Consider the following 13,062-nt stretch of genomic DNA (forward strand, 5'->3'; position numbering starts at 1 on the left):
TACTTTTATATTTATATATATACACATACATAGTTATAAAACATTAAAAAGAGCATTGGTGGATCAGGCATCGTTTTCCTCACAGAAAATAAAACAAAAATTACACATTAAAATTCAAGATGAGCTAGCAATGGCTTATAGTCCTAATGTGCAATATGAGGCTTACAAAAGGCTAGACTGCGCACGCGCACGCTCCGGCTTTTTTTTTTTTCCTTTTTTTTTATATTTGATTTTGCTACATTGAAAAATGTTTTTTTTTTTTTTATTCTGTTTGCTTGTTTGTTTTCCTTTACAAAACTCCTTCCACAGAGGCAGAGTCCTGTGGTAGGTCAGAATCTGGGCGAACTCTCAGCAGCAGCATGGAGGCTCTGGCAGGGCCATTTAGGAATCAACGTGCTTCCTGTTGGGTACTCTCATCTCTCCGCTGTACCCTCCCTGCTCCCTCTCCAGTTCAGATGGTCCTGGCTTTCTGGTTGTGGGCAGCCAAGAGGAGACGCGCGCACACACATACTCAGGCACACACGCACACATGCGCGTGCGCACACGCACGCACGCACGCACACACCCACGCACGCGCACACATGCGCGCGCACACTCTCGCACTTGTACACACACTCTGAGTCAGATGGAGAGAACACCGCCCCCTTTGAAGACCTGTGGGAGGGGCTTCCGCTGACTTCCATCACCTGCAGGGCTGGCCCGTTTTTCTTCCAGCCTGGCACTGGTCAGAACCCGCAGTGCACAGGTTTACCCCACAAGCCCTGCCTCAGGCAGCCTGCCCCTGCCAGAGTCTGGAGCAGCCTCTGGCTAAGTGTCTGCAGGTGAGTCCTGTGCCGAGTCTAAGTGGCCTCCTTGCCTCCAGGAAAGGGGTATTTTGGAGAAGGAACCAAATCTGGGTGGGCTGCACCTGCACAATAGCATCCCAAATAAAATAATAAAACGAAACTGGAACGAGAGAGAGAGAGAGAGAAAAAGCCCTAGAAAGCCACACGCATAACCAACAGAAAAACCCTCAAATGTTAAATTAGCTACAAACTCGTATCAAGAGAATAGTCTTTTTTTTTCCTTGTCTCTACAAAATTCAAGTTAAAAGTTGGAATCACGCAGCCCCCATCAGTGCTAGTGTGAGGACAAAGCCTCAAACTGAGGCCTCTAAAATAAATGCAAAACAATTCCACAGGAGCAATTGCACTCGGGTCCCCAATCCCAGGGCTGGTCTGGAGGCGAGGCGAGGCTCCCCGCACTCGCCTGCTTTTTTCCCATTTCCCCCCCTTCTCTTTTTTTGTTCTATGTAGAATAATAACCTTTACAGGAAAAATACTGTACAACTTTCTTGGTTTTTGTTTCCATTTTGATTATTAAAGCCAAAACCAGTCGCATCCTTCCTGTTTGCACCAGAGTGGCTGAGACCCTCGCCTCCAGGCCCCCACCAGCTGTGCCTGCTTCGGGCCACAGCCTCGATTCGCTGGAGGCTGGGGCCTGAGTGTCACCAGACCCGGACCACAGCTTGGGGGCGGGGATGCCGGCTCGCTGCTGATTCCATGAGATTCCCTCCATGTCCCTGTAGTGTCACCCGTGCTGATGCTGACCGTCTTCGGCCGGCCCTCCCCCGAGTCAGGGGGAGGTCTTAGCTGCATGGGGGGGGACCAGATGCTACAGGAGCCGCCGCCCCCACAACCCGGTGACCCCCACGGGGAGCCCCTGAGCAAACAAGGACCTCACGTGTGGGTACCGAGAGGAGCGCAGGTCAGCGCTGCCACCCCGACACAGCACCTGCTATTCCCTGAACACCCGCTCGGGCGGGCGGGGAGGGCGCGGGCGGCCCGGAGCACCAGAGGGGTCCCCGCCTCTGCCCTGAGACGGACTCGGGGTCCGGAAGCACCGGCGGGGCCAGGGCGCCTCACTCCCTGGGGCGGCCCAGCGGGGTCTGTACACAGGGGTTCACATACAGAGCAGTTCTAGAGGGGGCTGCGGTGGCGCGGCCACTAGGGTGATGCCGCGGTGGGCGCGGGGCCGGGGCCACCCAGGGCCGCCAGCGGGGTCCGCGCGCCCGCCTCGCCCGCAGCCTCAGGCAGCGACTCCTCCGAGTCGGTGCGCAGGTCCTCGTCGTCGTCATCATCATCATCATCCTCGTCGTCGTCGTCCTCTTCATCGTCATCCTCGTCGTCGTCCTCGGCCTCCTCCTCCGGCATCTCCAGCTCCTCCTCGTCGTCCTCTTGGGAGGACTCCCCAGCGGCGCTGCTGGTGGTGGTGGTGGTGGTGGCGGCGGTGGTGGCGGCGGCGGCAACCGGGGCGGGCGCAGCAGGGCCGTCCCGAGTCCCGGGGGCGGTGACAGGTGGACCGGGGTCCCCCGTGTCCCCGAGCAGGCCTAGGCCGGCGGCCGCTGTCTGCAGGAAGAGCAGCGAGCCTTGCTCGGCAGCCAGCGTGAGCGAGCCGTCCAGGCTGACGGGCGCACCCGGCGAGGCTGCGGGAGGCTCCCCTCGCTCCTGCTTCTCGTGCTTGCGCTTGTGCGAGTCCATCTGCGACATGCCCACCACGGTGTGGCGGCAGCCCGGGTAGGTGCAGTGGAAGTGCGAGCACTTGAGCTTGTACTTGCAGTCGGGCACCGCGCAGTCGGCGCTCGAGCTGAACTGGCAGAAGCCAGCGGCGCTGATCACGTCCTGCTTGCCGTGGTGCTTGCGGTGCGCAGTGACCTTGGTGCTGTCTGTGCAGCGGAAGCGGCAGCGCAGGCAGTGGAAGTGCGTGCTGGTGCCCGAGAACGGGCAGTCGGCGAAGTGGCAGCTGAGCGAGGCCTTGAAGCGCTTGAAGTCGTCCAGCACCAGGTTGTCCACGCGGTCGTGGTGCTGTGCGTGCTTGTACATGTGCGTGCGCCCGCAGAACTTGTAGCCGCAGTTCTCCCGCGTGCAGTGGTAGTGGGTGACCTTGAGCGAGAACTGGCAGGCGGTATCCTTGCAGTCCTCGTAGAGGTCAAAGCGCCGGAAGCCCTCCAGCATCATGCCCTCGTCCAGCATCTTCCGAGACGAGGCTGTCTTCCTTCGCTTGCCAAACGGAGACATATCCTCGATGATCCAAAAGCGCTTTTTGGCCCCTGAGGCTGTCGGCATGGAGATGGTGTTCCCTAGGGAGTAGCGGAGAGGTCAGCGTGGAAGGGGTGCCCTTTTGGCAGCCGTACCCACGTGGGCACCATTCCCAGGGTCACACCCACACAGGGCCCCTGATCCTGGCATAGTGGCCAGCAGACACCGCTTAGAAACAACACCCTGGCTTCCCCCCCTGGCTGGGAGCCTCTCCCACGGCCCCCTGGGGAACAGCAGGGAGTCCCAGGCTTCCCCTGTCTTCTAGGTCTATACGGGATGACCACACAGGCATCCCGGGTGGCAGCTCTGCCTGGATGTGGTGGCTGCTTCCTGGCCAGTTTGGGTGGGAAGTGAGGACACATCCCAGCGATAATTGAAGCTGAAGGGGAAGCTGGGAATGTAGGTCGGTGGAGTGTAATTACCCAAGTTGGACCCAGGCCAGGACGCCATCACACGCCTGCCTCTAATGAGGGGCAGGCCGGCTCCCTTCCTGCCAGCTAACCAACCAGTCTCGGGCGGCCTGCTTGTCTGCGCAGGGGGAACTGCCTCCTGGAAGCAGGGATGCCGAGAGCCCTGGGGCCATGTGGGGCTCTAACTCCTTGCCCCCAGAAGCATCTTTTTGAAGCTCGTTTCTTTAGGTGTTGGAGTTCTCTGCCTGGGCTGAGGGACCGTGGAAATACCAAGAAGGCTCTGCCGCCCTCTCTTTTGGTAGCCTTTCCTGAGGCCTGAACCCAGGAGATAAGGACTGTCTGACAGCCACCCTGGTCTACCCAGATTCTCAGGGATCAGGAAGACCCTGGCCACAGTCTTCTCTGTGCCTCCCTGGGAAGCACTTGAAGACACCTGTGGCAGTGGCTTCCAGGTAGCTGCACAGGCACTGGGAACGAGGCATCAGCTCTAGTATTCGGTCACACATTCCCAGGGACCAAAAGACCCCAGGCCAGGCCCTGCCTAGGGTAGAGGGAAACATCTTCCTCTCTGAGCCTTCCCAGGATGCCTGGCTACCTACCACTCTGCCTTCAAAGTTCGGCAATAAATACAATATTTAAAAAAAAAAAAAAGCCCATTCACCCACTCTCGGCAGATGAAGAGAAATCGAGGGCTGTAGGGGCATCCAGGCAGGGGCCAAGGGAGCAGCTCGGGTCTGGAAATCGTGGGGGACAGAGCGCTGCTGCTTGAAGTTGTGGGGCTTCCACACCAGCAAGGGAGCTTTCCATGCACTGAATTCATTTTGCCCAGCTCAAGGCCACCAGCTCTGGGGGTTGGACAGCACCTAGGCTCAGTCATAATGTGAAACAGGAGTGGATGGATGGAGACCTGGGGGGGATGTCTACCCAAGGAAAAGGGCAAACACGCCATTGCCATAAGGCCACTGGACATGGGGCTGGGACGGTGAGGGCTATCTCTCTGCCGCTGAGCGCCTGGAGGCTCTGTAGGTTTCTTCTCCCTGTCTAGCTTTGGAACCTTCCAAACCTGGGCAGCTCCAAAGAGACCTGAGAATGGCAGCCGGCTCTGCCCTCGCGGTGCCAAGGAGGAAAAGGACCTCACAGGTCACTTGGCAGGACCCTGCCAGTGGTGATCGGGCTATTAGGGGTGTGGGGTAGCCCTGCCCTTGGGTCCAGTCCTGGATCGTAGCCTGAGGCTCAGTCAGGGATGTGAGACACTGGCAAGAGGGCACGTTTGAGTTACCTGCAGCATCCTGAACTAGGGGGGCGTCCCTTTTTACTGGAGTTGGAGTGGCAGTGACGGGCGGGAGGCTGCTGATGGGGTGGGCCAGGCCCCGGCTGGCTCCGAGAGTGGTACTGAGCAGAGAGTATGACAGACAGGAGGGAGAGAAGAGGCATGGGAGGGGAGGGAGGGATGGCCGGAGCACAGCCGGTGGGAAGGATGGAGTCAGGGTGGGCGGTGCAGCCCCACGAGCAGCCTCGTCACCAGCCGCAGCAGGAGGAGGAAGAGGAGGAGGAGGAGGAACCGGGCAGCCTGGAGAGGATGGAGAAAAGCAGAGAAAAAACAAAACAAAGAACGAACAAACAAACAAACAAAAAACAAAAAAACCCAAATGAGAAACCCAATGGCAAGTGCAGTATGGAGATAACGTGAACAGATGAGCAGAGAGGTGCGGCAAGGAAGAGGGGGAGGAAGGAGAGAGGCTGGTGCTCTGTGGGCAGAGGTCAGGGTGGGCACGGAGGCCCGGGGAGGGCCTCGAGAAGGACAGGGCAGGGAGGAGCCTCTGAGGGGACCGGGTGGGTGTCTGGGTTCTGATGGAGGCTGGGACGGAGGCCGGGAGGAGGACCGGCACAGGGGCTATGCTGCTTTTTGGGGGGCTAATGGGACAAGTCCTGGTCTCTCTCTGGGGGAAACCAAAGTGACCTGGAGGGACGGCATCAAGGAGGCGGGCAGAATGACCAGAGAGGCCTCAGTGCCCAGTGTACGCGCTCGTCTGCTGCATCCATCTTGGCCTCCTTGGGGGCCACTTGACTATCAACCTGTGTCCCCAAGAACGACTCAGCTGGGCCTGGGACGCGGGCCTGGGACGCTCACCTGCGGCTGTGCTTTCGTTGCCCACAGGGGTGCTGGAGCAGCTGCGGTCCATGGTGGAAGACTCCGAGGATGCCGCGCCGGGGCTGCAGCCCGTGTAGTCCATGCCCTCGTCTGTCTCGGCATCCATTAGGCTCGGGGGACCCTGGAAGAAAGTAGAGGGGCCCTAAGGTAGGAGGAGTCCACGGGTTCCTTGGGCATTATGGGTAGCGTGGCCCCGCGCGCGCCTACGAGTGAGGACGGTCGTCTGGCCGCGAGGCCTCGGCTCTCACCTGGGATGGGGGCACTCGGTCGAAGTTCTTCCCCAGCATTCTCCGCATGTGCTTCCGGGCATGCGAGGTCATCTGGTGCTTGAGGAGAAAGGAGAACTGGCAGCCTTCCCGGATGCAGTGGAAGTGGCTGTTCACCTGGTTGTACTTGCAGCCTGTGGGTATGAGCACAGCAGCCGTGAGCCTCGCTCCGTGTGCTGGGCGCACCGGTGGCCTGGTTCATAGGTAGGTGGCATTTGGAGGGAATACCTGTAGCCAGGTATTCATTCCAGGAAGCCCGAGTCTGCCTGGCTGTCTAATCCCTGGCTTCCCCTCTGGCTTGTACAGGGGCCTGGTTCTATGTACTCTTCTCCGAGAAGCCACATGTCCACAGCAAGGGCCTTCAGGAAAGGATCTCTCTCTCTCTCTCTCTCTCTCTCTCTCTCTCTCTCTCTCTCTCTCTCTCTCTCTCTCTCTCTCTCTCTCTCTCTCTCTCTCGCTAGCCGCCTTGTTTAGATTGCTGGTCAGCTGGCCTCTACCCCACCTCCACCCCCCTGCTCCTGCTTTGCTGAGAACAAACAGAGCGGGCAGGACCCAAACAGCAGCAGCTAAGGGCAGGCGAGGGCCTGCCCGTTGCCATGGCACTGGGCTGGCCAGGTGTCTTATGTCACCTCCCAGCTTTGTTTGGCCCCAGCTACTACCAAAACCACCAAAAGTTGAGTAAACAAGCTCGACTCCAGATTCCCCCGACAGCTGCGAGCCCAGCCTGGTACAGCAGAGGCCACCAGGTGTGGACACCTGTTGCTGTGGTTACCGGCCCTCCTCGGCCCTGGGTCCTTTCTGAACCAATACCTGAAGGGAAGGTTTGCTTTCTTTCTCTTCTGGCAGTTAACTTGGAATGTCTCACCCTTCACCTACGGAGGGCTCCAGAATGCAGCCTCCATGGACTCCCCAAGCTCCTGACACCATGACCACAGGACACGGGGAGAGGCCTGGCCAGTAGACACCACATCCACCGACCCACCATTCCCTGTCTTCCAGCTTCCGGTCTATTCCTAGGAGAGTCCTGCCCCACATGTGCAGGTCTATAGAAAGCTGCCCCATCCCAAGGCTCTGCCCTCTGCCTGTGGACCTGAGGCCCTTCCCTACAGGCTTCCCCAGTGCCTTGGGCCAGTGCAGGAAGGCGTCAGAGAGGCACCCAAAGCCTGTGTCTCCTGTTCATCGTGTACTTCAGCATTGCCTACGATGTCCCCATAACAGGGTGCTGGCACTAAGTACCCCTGTAAGCATACGCTAAATGCTTTAAAAAGTAAATAAACAACTGAAAGGAACAAACAGCTCCGTTTGGACAAAACCCTTGGAGCTCTTTAGCTCCCCGGACGTCCAAATCTTATTTGTCTGCCTTTTCAAAGAAAGGGGAAGCAAGAGTAGCGGAGCCTGGGATGCCAGGGTGTGGCCCCAGGGTGTTGTCTTGGGGTGGGGATGAGGCTTGGGGCCGCCCTCACTGTCTTTCTGGGACGTCTGGGCTCTAATGCTTTGCAACCTGTCCGACGACACTTGGCATAAGGTGCCTGGGATCTTTCACAGATCCTGGGGCTGGGGTGGCAGCGGCAGGAGTGAGTACCCGGAAAGGTGACCCAGGCCACCGGGACCCCAGGGATCAGAGCTGAGGTGTGACCTACTGGAAGTCCCTGCCCACCCTTGGCCTCAGTACCTAGCCTTCCGCACTCCTCGCGCTTGGTGAAGTATTTGAACCCGTTGGCTGCCCGCCGCTCAGCTTTCTCGTGCTTCTTTATGTGCCATGGAAGTTTGGTGGTGATGTTGGTGACAAAGTAGCAGCCCGTCCGGAGGCAGTGGTAGTGCCCACGCATCCGGAACTCACAGTGCTGTGGGGAGACAAGGCGTACATGTGTCAGGACGGGCAGGAACATCTGGGAGTTCCTGCTTGTCTCTGGGCCATGGAAGGTTCTCTAACCTGTGCTCAGAGTTAGAAAACACAGTTGCGTGAAGCAGCACTAAGTCCGCTGTGGTAATCTTGTGGCTCTTTGCTACTGTCACACCCAGAGCAGACATCACTAATCTGTTTTCAAGTTCGTCCCCATATGACCAGACCTGGGCAGACATCACTAATCTACCCCAGCACTCCTAACTTAGGCAGACATCACTAATCTATCCTAACAGTCTTCTCTGCACACTTAGACCTTACCCCTGACTACTCAGGCAGCCTACCAATCTTGGAGACTAGGCCTTTAAAGAGAACCTGATCTGTCCTTTCTGCCATGCGTGGACTGTTCTATTTCTTTATCCAATGAGCCTATTTTAAAATTCTAGGCCTCTAGGGAAAGGGGGCATAGCTATTTCCAGGATGGGCATGAATGATGTCACACAGTGGCTGAGATAGCATTTAGTCACCACTGGGAGTTAGGCCTGAAATGACAGCCCTCACCAACTGAACATCAGTCTGGACCCCTGCCCAGGGGCCTCTAGGGGCTCTGGGGACAGACAGTGTGCGTCCTTCCCAGTGTCTGGTGCGGGCCAACTTAAAAATGGTGTGAAAAGTGGAGTCTCTGCCAGGAGACGCTTGCCCTGGGCCTTGGGCCTCCCCCGCCCCGCCTCACTGACCTGGTTGGGACACAGACACTGCAGAGAGTAGTAAGCAAACTGGTCTCGCACGTTCACCAGGCTGTTGCTGGGGTTGATGTGGTCCAAGCAGTGGGACTCGGCCTTGCCCGAGGTCTTACAGACGTACTTGCAGTTCCCGAAGAGACAGTGGAAGTGGAACTTGCTGGCGTACTTGCAATCCGTCGCCAGGCATGGATCGCTAGAAGGAAACCACAGCCCAGAAGGTCATTGGCATCCCAAGCCCTCCCGCTAATGTCCACTCTTGGTTTGTGTTAGGGTTCCCTCCTCAGTCACCAGGAGTGTAATCAAGGGAACGCGAGGGGTCACCCTCCTGCTCAACGGGAACATTCAGTTAGAGACTACAGATCCCAGCATGCATCCCTGTCTCCTTTTGGGAACTCTTGCCTGGTAGATGGGGGAATTTGCCATAGACAGGGTGCTCAGAGCAGTGCATGCTGGGACATGTAGTTTCCAAAGCCACACCTCAGGATTAGAGATAAGATGACTGCAGTAACTTCTTGGGCATAAAAATAATGGATAGGTCTGCCATTCCTGGCCGGGTGCCAGCAAAGGCTTGGCTGGCAAGACATGGCACTGCATGGATGTGGCTGACTGACAGACTGCAGATGGGTGGGCAGCCCTACCGGGAAGTGCCACTACTGTGGGGTGTGAGCAAGTGGTAACATGTGTCTGGTGTCAAATCCTGCTGGGGCTCACAGCTTCTGGGACGTCCCAGGGTCAACTGAGGCCTACAGTGCCCACCTACCCAGAGAACCTAGGGGCCTGGGGAGTGACAGGGGCCGGCGGCGGTGCTGATGAGTGGGGAAGAGCTGGAGCACCCACTATCGTCTATGAGGGTTGAGTGCCAGGGAGCTGCAGCCATGGCTGGGAGCCCCCTGGCTATGGAGAGATGTGGTCTCCAGAGAATGGAGCCATGGTGGGAGCTCTGGCCAGGGTCAGGAAGCTAAGGAGGCTACCACATCAGGGAAGGGAGGGGAGTACCGGAAACGGGAGACAAAAGAGCACTGTACCCTTCCGTGCCATGGGCCCAGCCCCAGGTTCTCAGAGAGGGAGGACAGCTGTTACTCAGGTGGTATAAATAATCCAATTTATTACTTTTTTATTGAGAACAGGAAGCCACACACCTTATGATACAAAGTCACCGTTCTCGCCGCAAGAAACCACCACCATTATGTGAAGAAGGTTCCTTCCACCCCTGACCCCTGTGTGGACCTTGAGGGGCCTAGGCCCTGCTCCCACCCATGCCTTCCCTGCCCTGTCGACTCAGCCTGGGTGTGCTCCAGAGTTGGCCAGCAAGGTGGCGGCCCCAAGGGAACATAGCCTGTTTGTGGGACCAGGAAGTTTCCCGAGGAACCCCCATATCTAGCTCACCCCAGCCAAGTCCTTGCAGGATCCCAACGGATCACCGAGGGAGGATAAGGCCACTTGCACCCACATCACCCACTTACTGGCTGTTCGGTACAAGCGTACAGTGAAAGCTAAGTCCCTGAGGCTGAAGACAGCCAGTGTAACTCTGCAGGGTGAGGAGCAGGGCCTCCTTGCTGCCCTGGCCACACCCACTCCCAAGACACAGGGACAGGTGCCAGCTCATGGAGGGACTCACTTGTCCTGGAACTGGAGGAACCCGGGTTTGACCTGAGGCTTGGCGCTCTCTAGAGACGTCGTCGCCAGGGGCGAAGTGGGCAGGTGAGGCACTGATGAGGGAATCTGAGGCATCTGGGGTATGGTAGAAGCCAGTTGCTTCCAGGCGAGCAGGGTGGGGGTGGAGGGCACGGAGACAGGGCTGGGAGCAGGCCCCTCCAGAGAAGATCCAGGGACCATGGTGCTAGGAGGTGCTGGCGGGGACGAGGGTGCCAAGGGAGGTTTGGTCTCCGCAGCAGAGGTTGGGAAGGAAGCCTCTGTGGTTCCCTTTGCTGTTCCTCCCTCCGTCCGGAAGTGGAAACTATGGAAGGCAGAAGAGGTGTCTCAGGACATCAATCGATAGCACCCACCGCCAGGTCAGCCCTTCCCCATCTATGCCTGCTTGGCCCTTCATGTGACCCGATTACAATGAAGCCTCGTGTTCCTGCCGCATTCCCAGCGAAGTCTCTGGAGGTCTCCCATGACCCTACCTGAGCAGAGGGACTTGAGAACCAACCGTTGGTCCCACTGTCGATCTGAATCTGGGCTAGACTCTAACTCCACCATCTACTGAGGGCTTGTGTCCTGAGCTCCTCCCTACACCTAGGCTGTGTGTGGGAGAGTAGCCTGTCTCCTCAGGCCCTCCCTTCGAGAGGGTGTTCTGAGATTCACAGGGAGGAGGACACTAAGTGTTTGGGAGGCTCTGGTGCAGCAGCTGGGGAGAAAGCCTGACACGGACCTAGAGAAGTTCTGAGTGCTGGTCCGGGCAGCACTGGTTGGCACTGATTTTTAAACTCGACAGAAATCATAAAGACACTGAAATTCCTTAGGTAAAGGAAGTGTAAAAGGGGTCACCTAGAAAGACCTGCATCCAGGGTCCCTTGCCCTGGTTCCAAACCAAGTCTTTTCACCTGGGTTCTGGTCTTTCTAAACACTCTTTGGGGTCCTATGTCAGGTAGCCCCATTAGGTCTGGCTGGTAGCAGCTGGTCCTCCGGGGCTCAGAGTGTAGGGGTGAGGGAAGCCTGCCCTCCTTGTGGGGCAGCACCTATGAAGAACTCAGGTCTGTGGTCTGGTGACAACTGCGCTGGGGTGTTGCTTAGAGGGTGGCTAGAGGCCTGTCCTAATCCCCCATCAGGTCCAGGGTATAGCATGGATGGGGCTGATTTAAGGAACACCCTCCCCTCCCCCTCCCTCCCCCAAGACCCTCACTCACTTCGCGTGTTTGATGGCTCCGTCCAGGGTGCTGAAAAGCGCACCGCACTCCTCCACCACACAGTGGAAGTGGGCCTTGTGGAGGAAGTCACACTGGGCATCGCAGAAGTCCTTGGTGCCGAACCTGGTCAGAAGAGCTCGGCAGTTAGAGAGTCTCAGTCAGAGGTGGGGCCTTGGCCACCAGGATGGGTGGCAGCAAGACCCTCCGTTGTCCCCCACCCCTGTCCTCTGCTGAGCCCTCACCTGCGGAGGTACACTTTCCAGGGCTCCGACAGCTTCTCTTGAACTAGTGCCTTCACAGCCTTGCCCAAGAAAGGCGAGGGCTCCCCCGAGGGGCTCCCCTCCACTTCTGTCTTGATGTTCAGCAAGTTTCCGAGGCTGGGGTTGCCCTGAGACATCTGCAAGGAGAGGTGAGCTTGGAGCTGGGGAACCTCAGGACGGACAACACCCGTCCTGCTGACTGCCTGAGCCCTGCAGTGCTGTGAGCAGAGAACACACGCACCCTCGGGACTTGGCTACAGAGGAGGCCCATCTGAAAGACCGTGGCCCTCCCCTGGTGGCAGGGCCTCGGGGAAAAGGACCAGCCTGCAGCTGGAGCCGTCGTTCAAGCCAAGGCCTCTGCTCTTGGGTGCACACGGCAGCCCATCTTTCCCCGAGACTTTGCCCACTCCCTGGTTATTCTCCTACCAGAAGGTATTCAAAAGAAACGCAGGAGGGGGAACGGCGTGTCGGGGGACCCCCGTGAGCTTCGTGAGAATGAAAGCCACACGAAGGATAAGGTATTTTCACAGGGTAAGAGCGAGCAGGTTGACGGTTGCTGCTAATGTGGAATGTGAGGGAGCAGGGGACGGTGACCAGAGGAGGGCGAGGGACAGCAGGAGAGCAACCAGGAAAGGGTGGGCAGCAGTAAGAGCATCAGCGGCTGGAACCCCACCCACTGCACGAGGTCCAGCCCAGATCCAGCTCCCTGTTCAACCCAGTCACTTGTGTAACAGTAACCAAATTAATCTTGCTGCAGTCAAATTTATCATGTGAAGGGGAAAATATATTTGAGATGATGTATAATTTACAAAGACCCTGCATTATTTAAAATAAATGTTCTGGAGCGACCTCTCCGGAAGGCGTCCGAGACCATTACTCAAGCCGAAAAGTGGAAATTGATGCTTTTGCTCCCACTTTGGTCTCCCCTCCCCCTACCCCCTTTAAAACAAACAAAAAAAATTATATAAAATAAATAAATAACATTAATAACGGAGGGCCAGAGAAGTTAGAGGGTTCTGGAGAAGCTTTTGGAGCCCTCTATCCAAAGGGAAAAAAAGGGTGTCAGGGGCTGAAATATATTTCTTCAGCCAGTTCATTAAATTAATTTGTAAGCAGTGGCTCTGAAATTATATTCGATGAAAAATGGCCTCAAAATTTAAATGGTACAAACTCATCTTATTAGAGGGAAAACATTAAAAAACAAACACATCCCCCCAACCCCCCAGCACAGCTTTAATTTCTCTGGGTGGGGGAATGGGAGGCGTGTGATGAATGGTTCTTACCTTATTCATAAGCGAGGATAAAAGAGATGAATTTGCCGGGACTGCGTGGCCATTTGATTCATTACTAGAACACACAAACCAAGGGGCTTCAACTCAGACATCCATGGGGCCAGGCCCAGAGGCCCTTCCCTCCCAGTCAGACAAACCCAGGTGCTCTGTGGCAGAGTGAACCCTGGACA

General features: G+C 57.1%; 1 protein-coding gene across 1 annotated transcript in view; it reads right to left on the reverse strand.

Annotated features, from left to right (window-relative positions):
* Nucleotides 1-1,277: 1,277 nt before the first annotated feature.
* Casz1 (castor zinc finger 1) overlaps nt 1,278-13,062 on the reverse strand; it is a 51,546-nt gene continuing 39,761 nt past the window's right edge. The window contains exons 11-19 of the mRNA XM_032894574.1: nt 12,884-12,947; nt 11,583-11,737; nt 11,341-11,463; nt 10,110-10,448; nt 8,486-8,684; nt 7,578-7,749; nt 5,888-6,039; nt 5,619-5,760; nt 1,278-3,118 (exon numbers count right to left, since the gene is read on the reverse strand). Of these exons, the coding sequence (XP_032750465.1) occupies nt 1,986-3,118; nt 5,619-5,760; nt 5,888-6,039; nt 7,578-7,749; nt 8,486-8,684; nt 10,110-10,448; nt 11,341-11,463; nt 11,583-11,737; nt 12,884-12,947 (2,479 nt within the window). The 3' untranslated portion in view covers nt 1,278-1,985. The remainder of the gene's footprint in view (nt 3,119-5,618; nt 5,761-5,887; nt 6,040-7,577; nt 7,750-8,485; nt 8,685-10,109; nt 10,449-11,340; nt 11,464-11,582; nt 11,738-12,883; nt 12,948-13,062) is intronic.

This window comes from Rattus rattus, chromosome 1 (assembly GCF_011064425.1).
Source record: "Rattus rattus isolate New Zealand chromosome 1, Rrattus_CSIRO_v1, whole genome shotgun sequence".
NCBI lineage: Eukaryota > Metazoa > Chordata > Mammalia > Rodentia > Muridae > Rattus > Rattus rattus.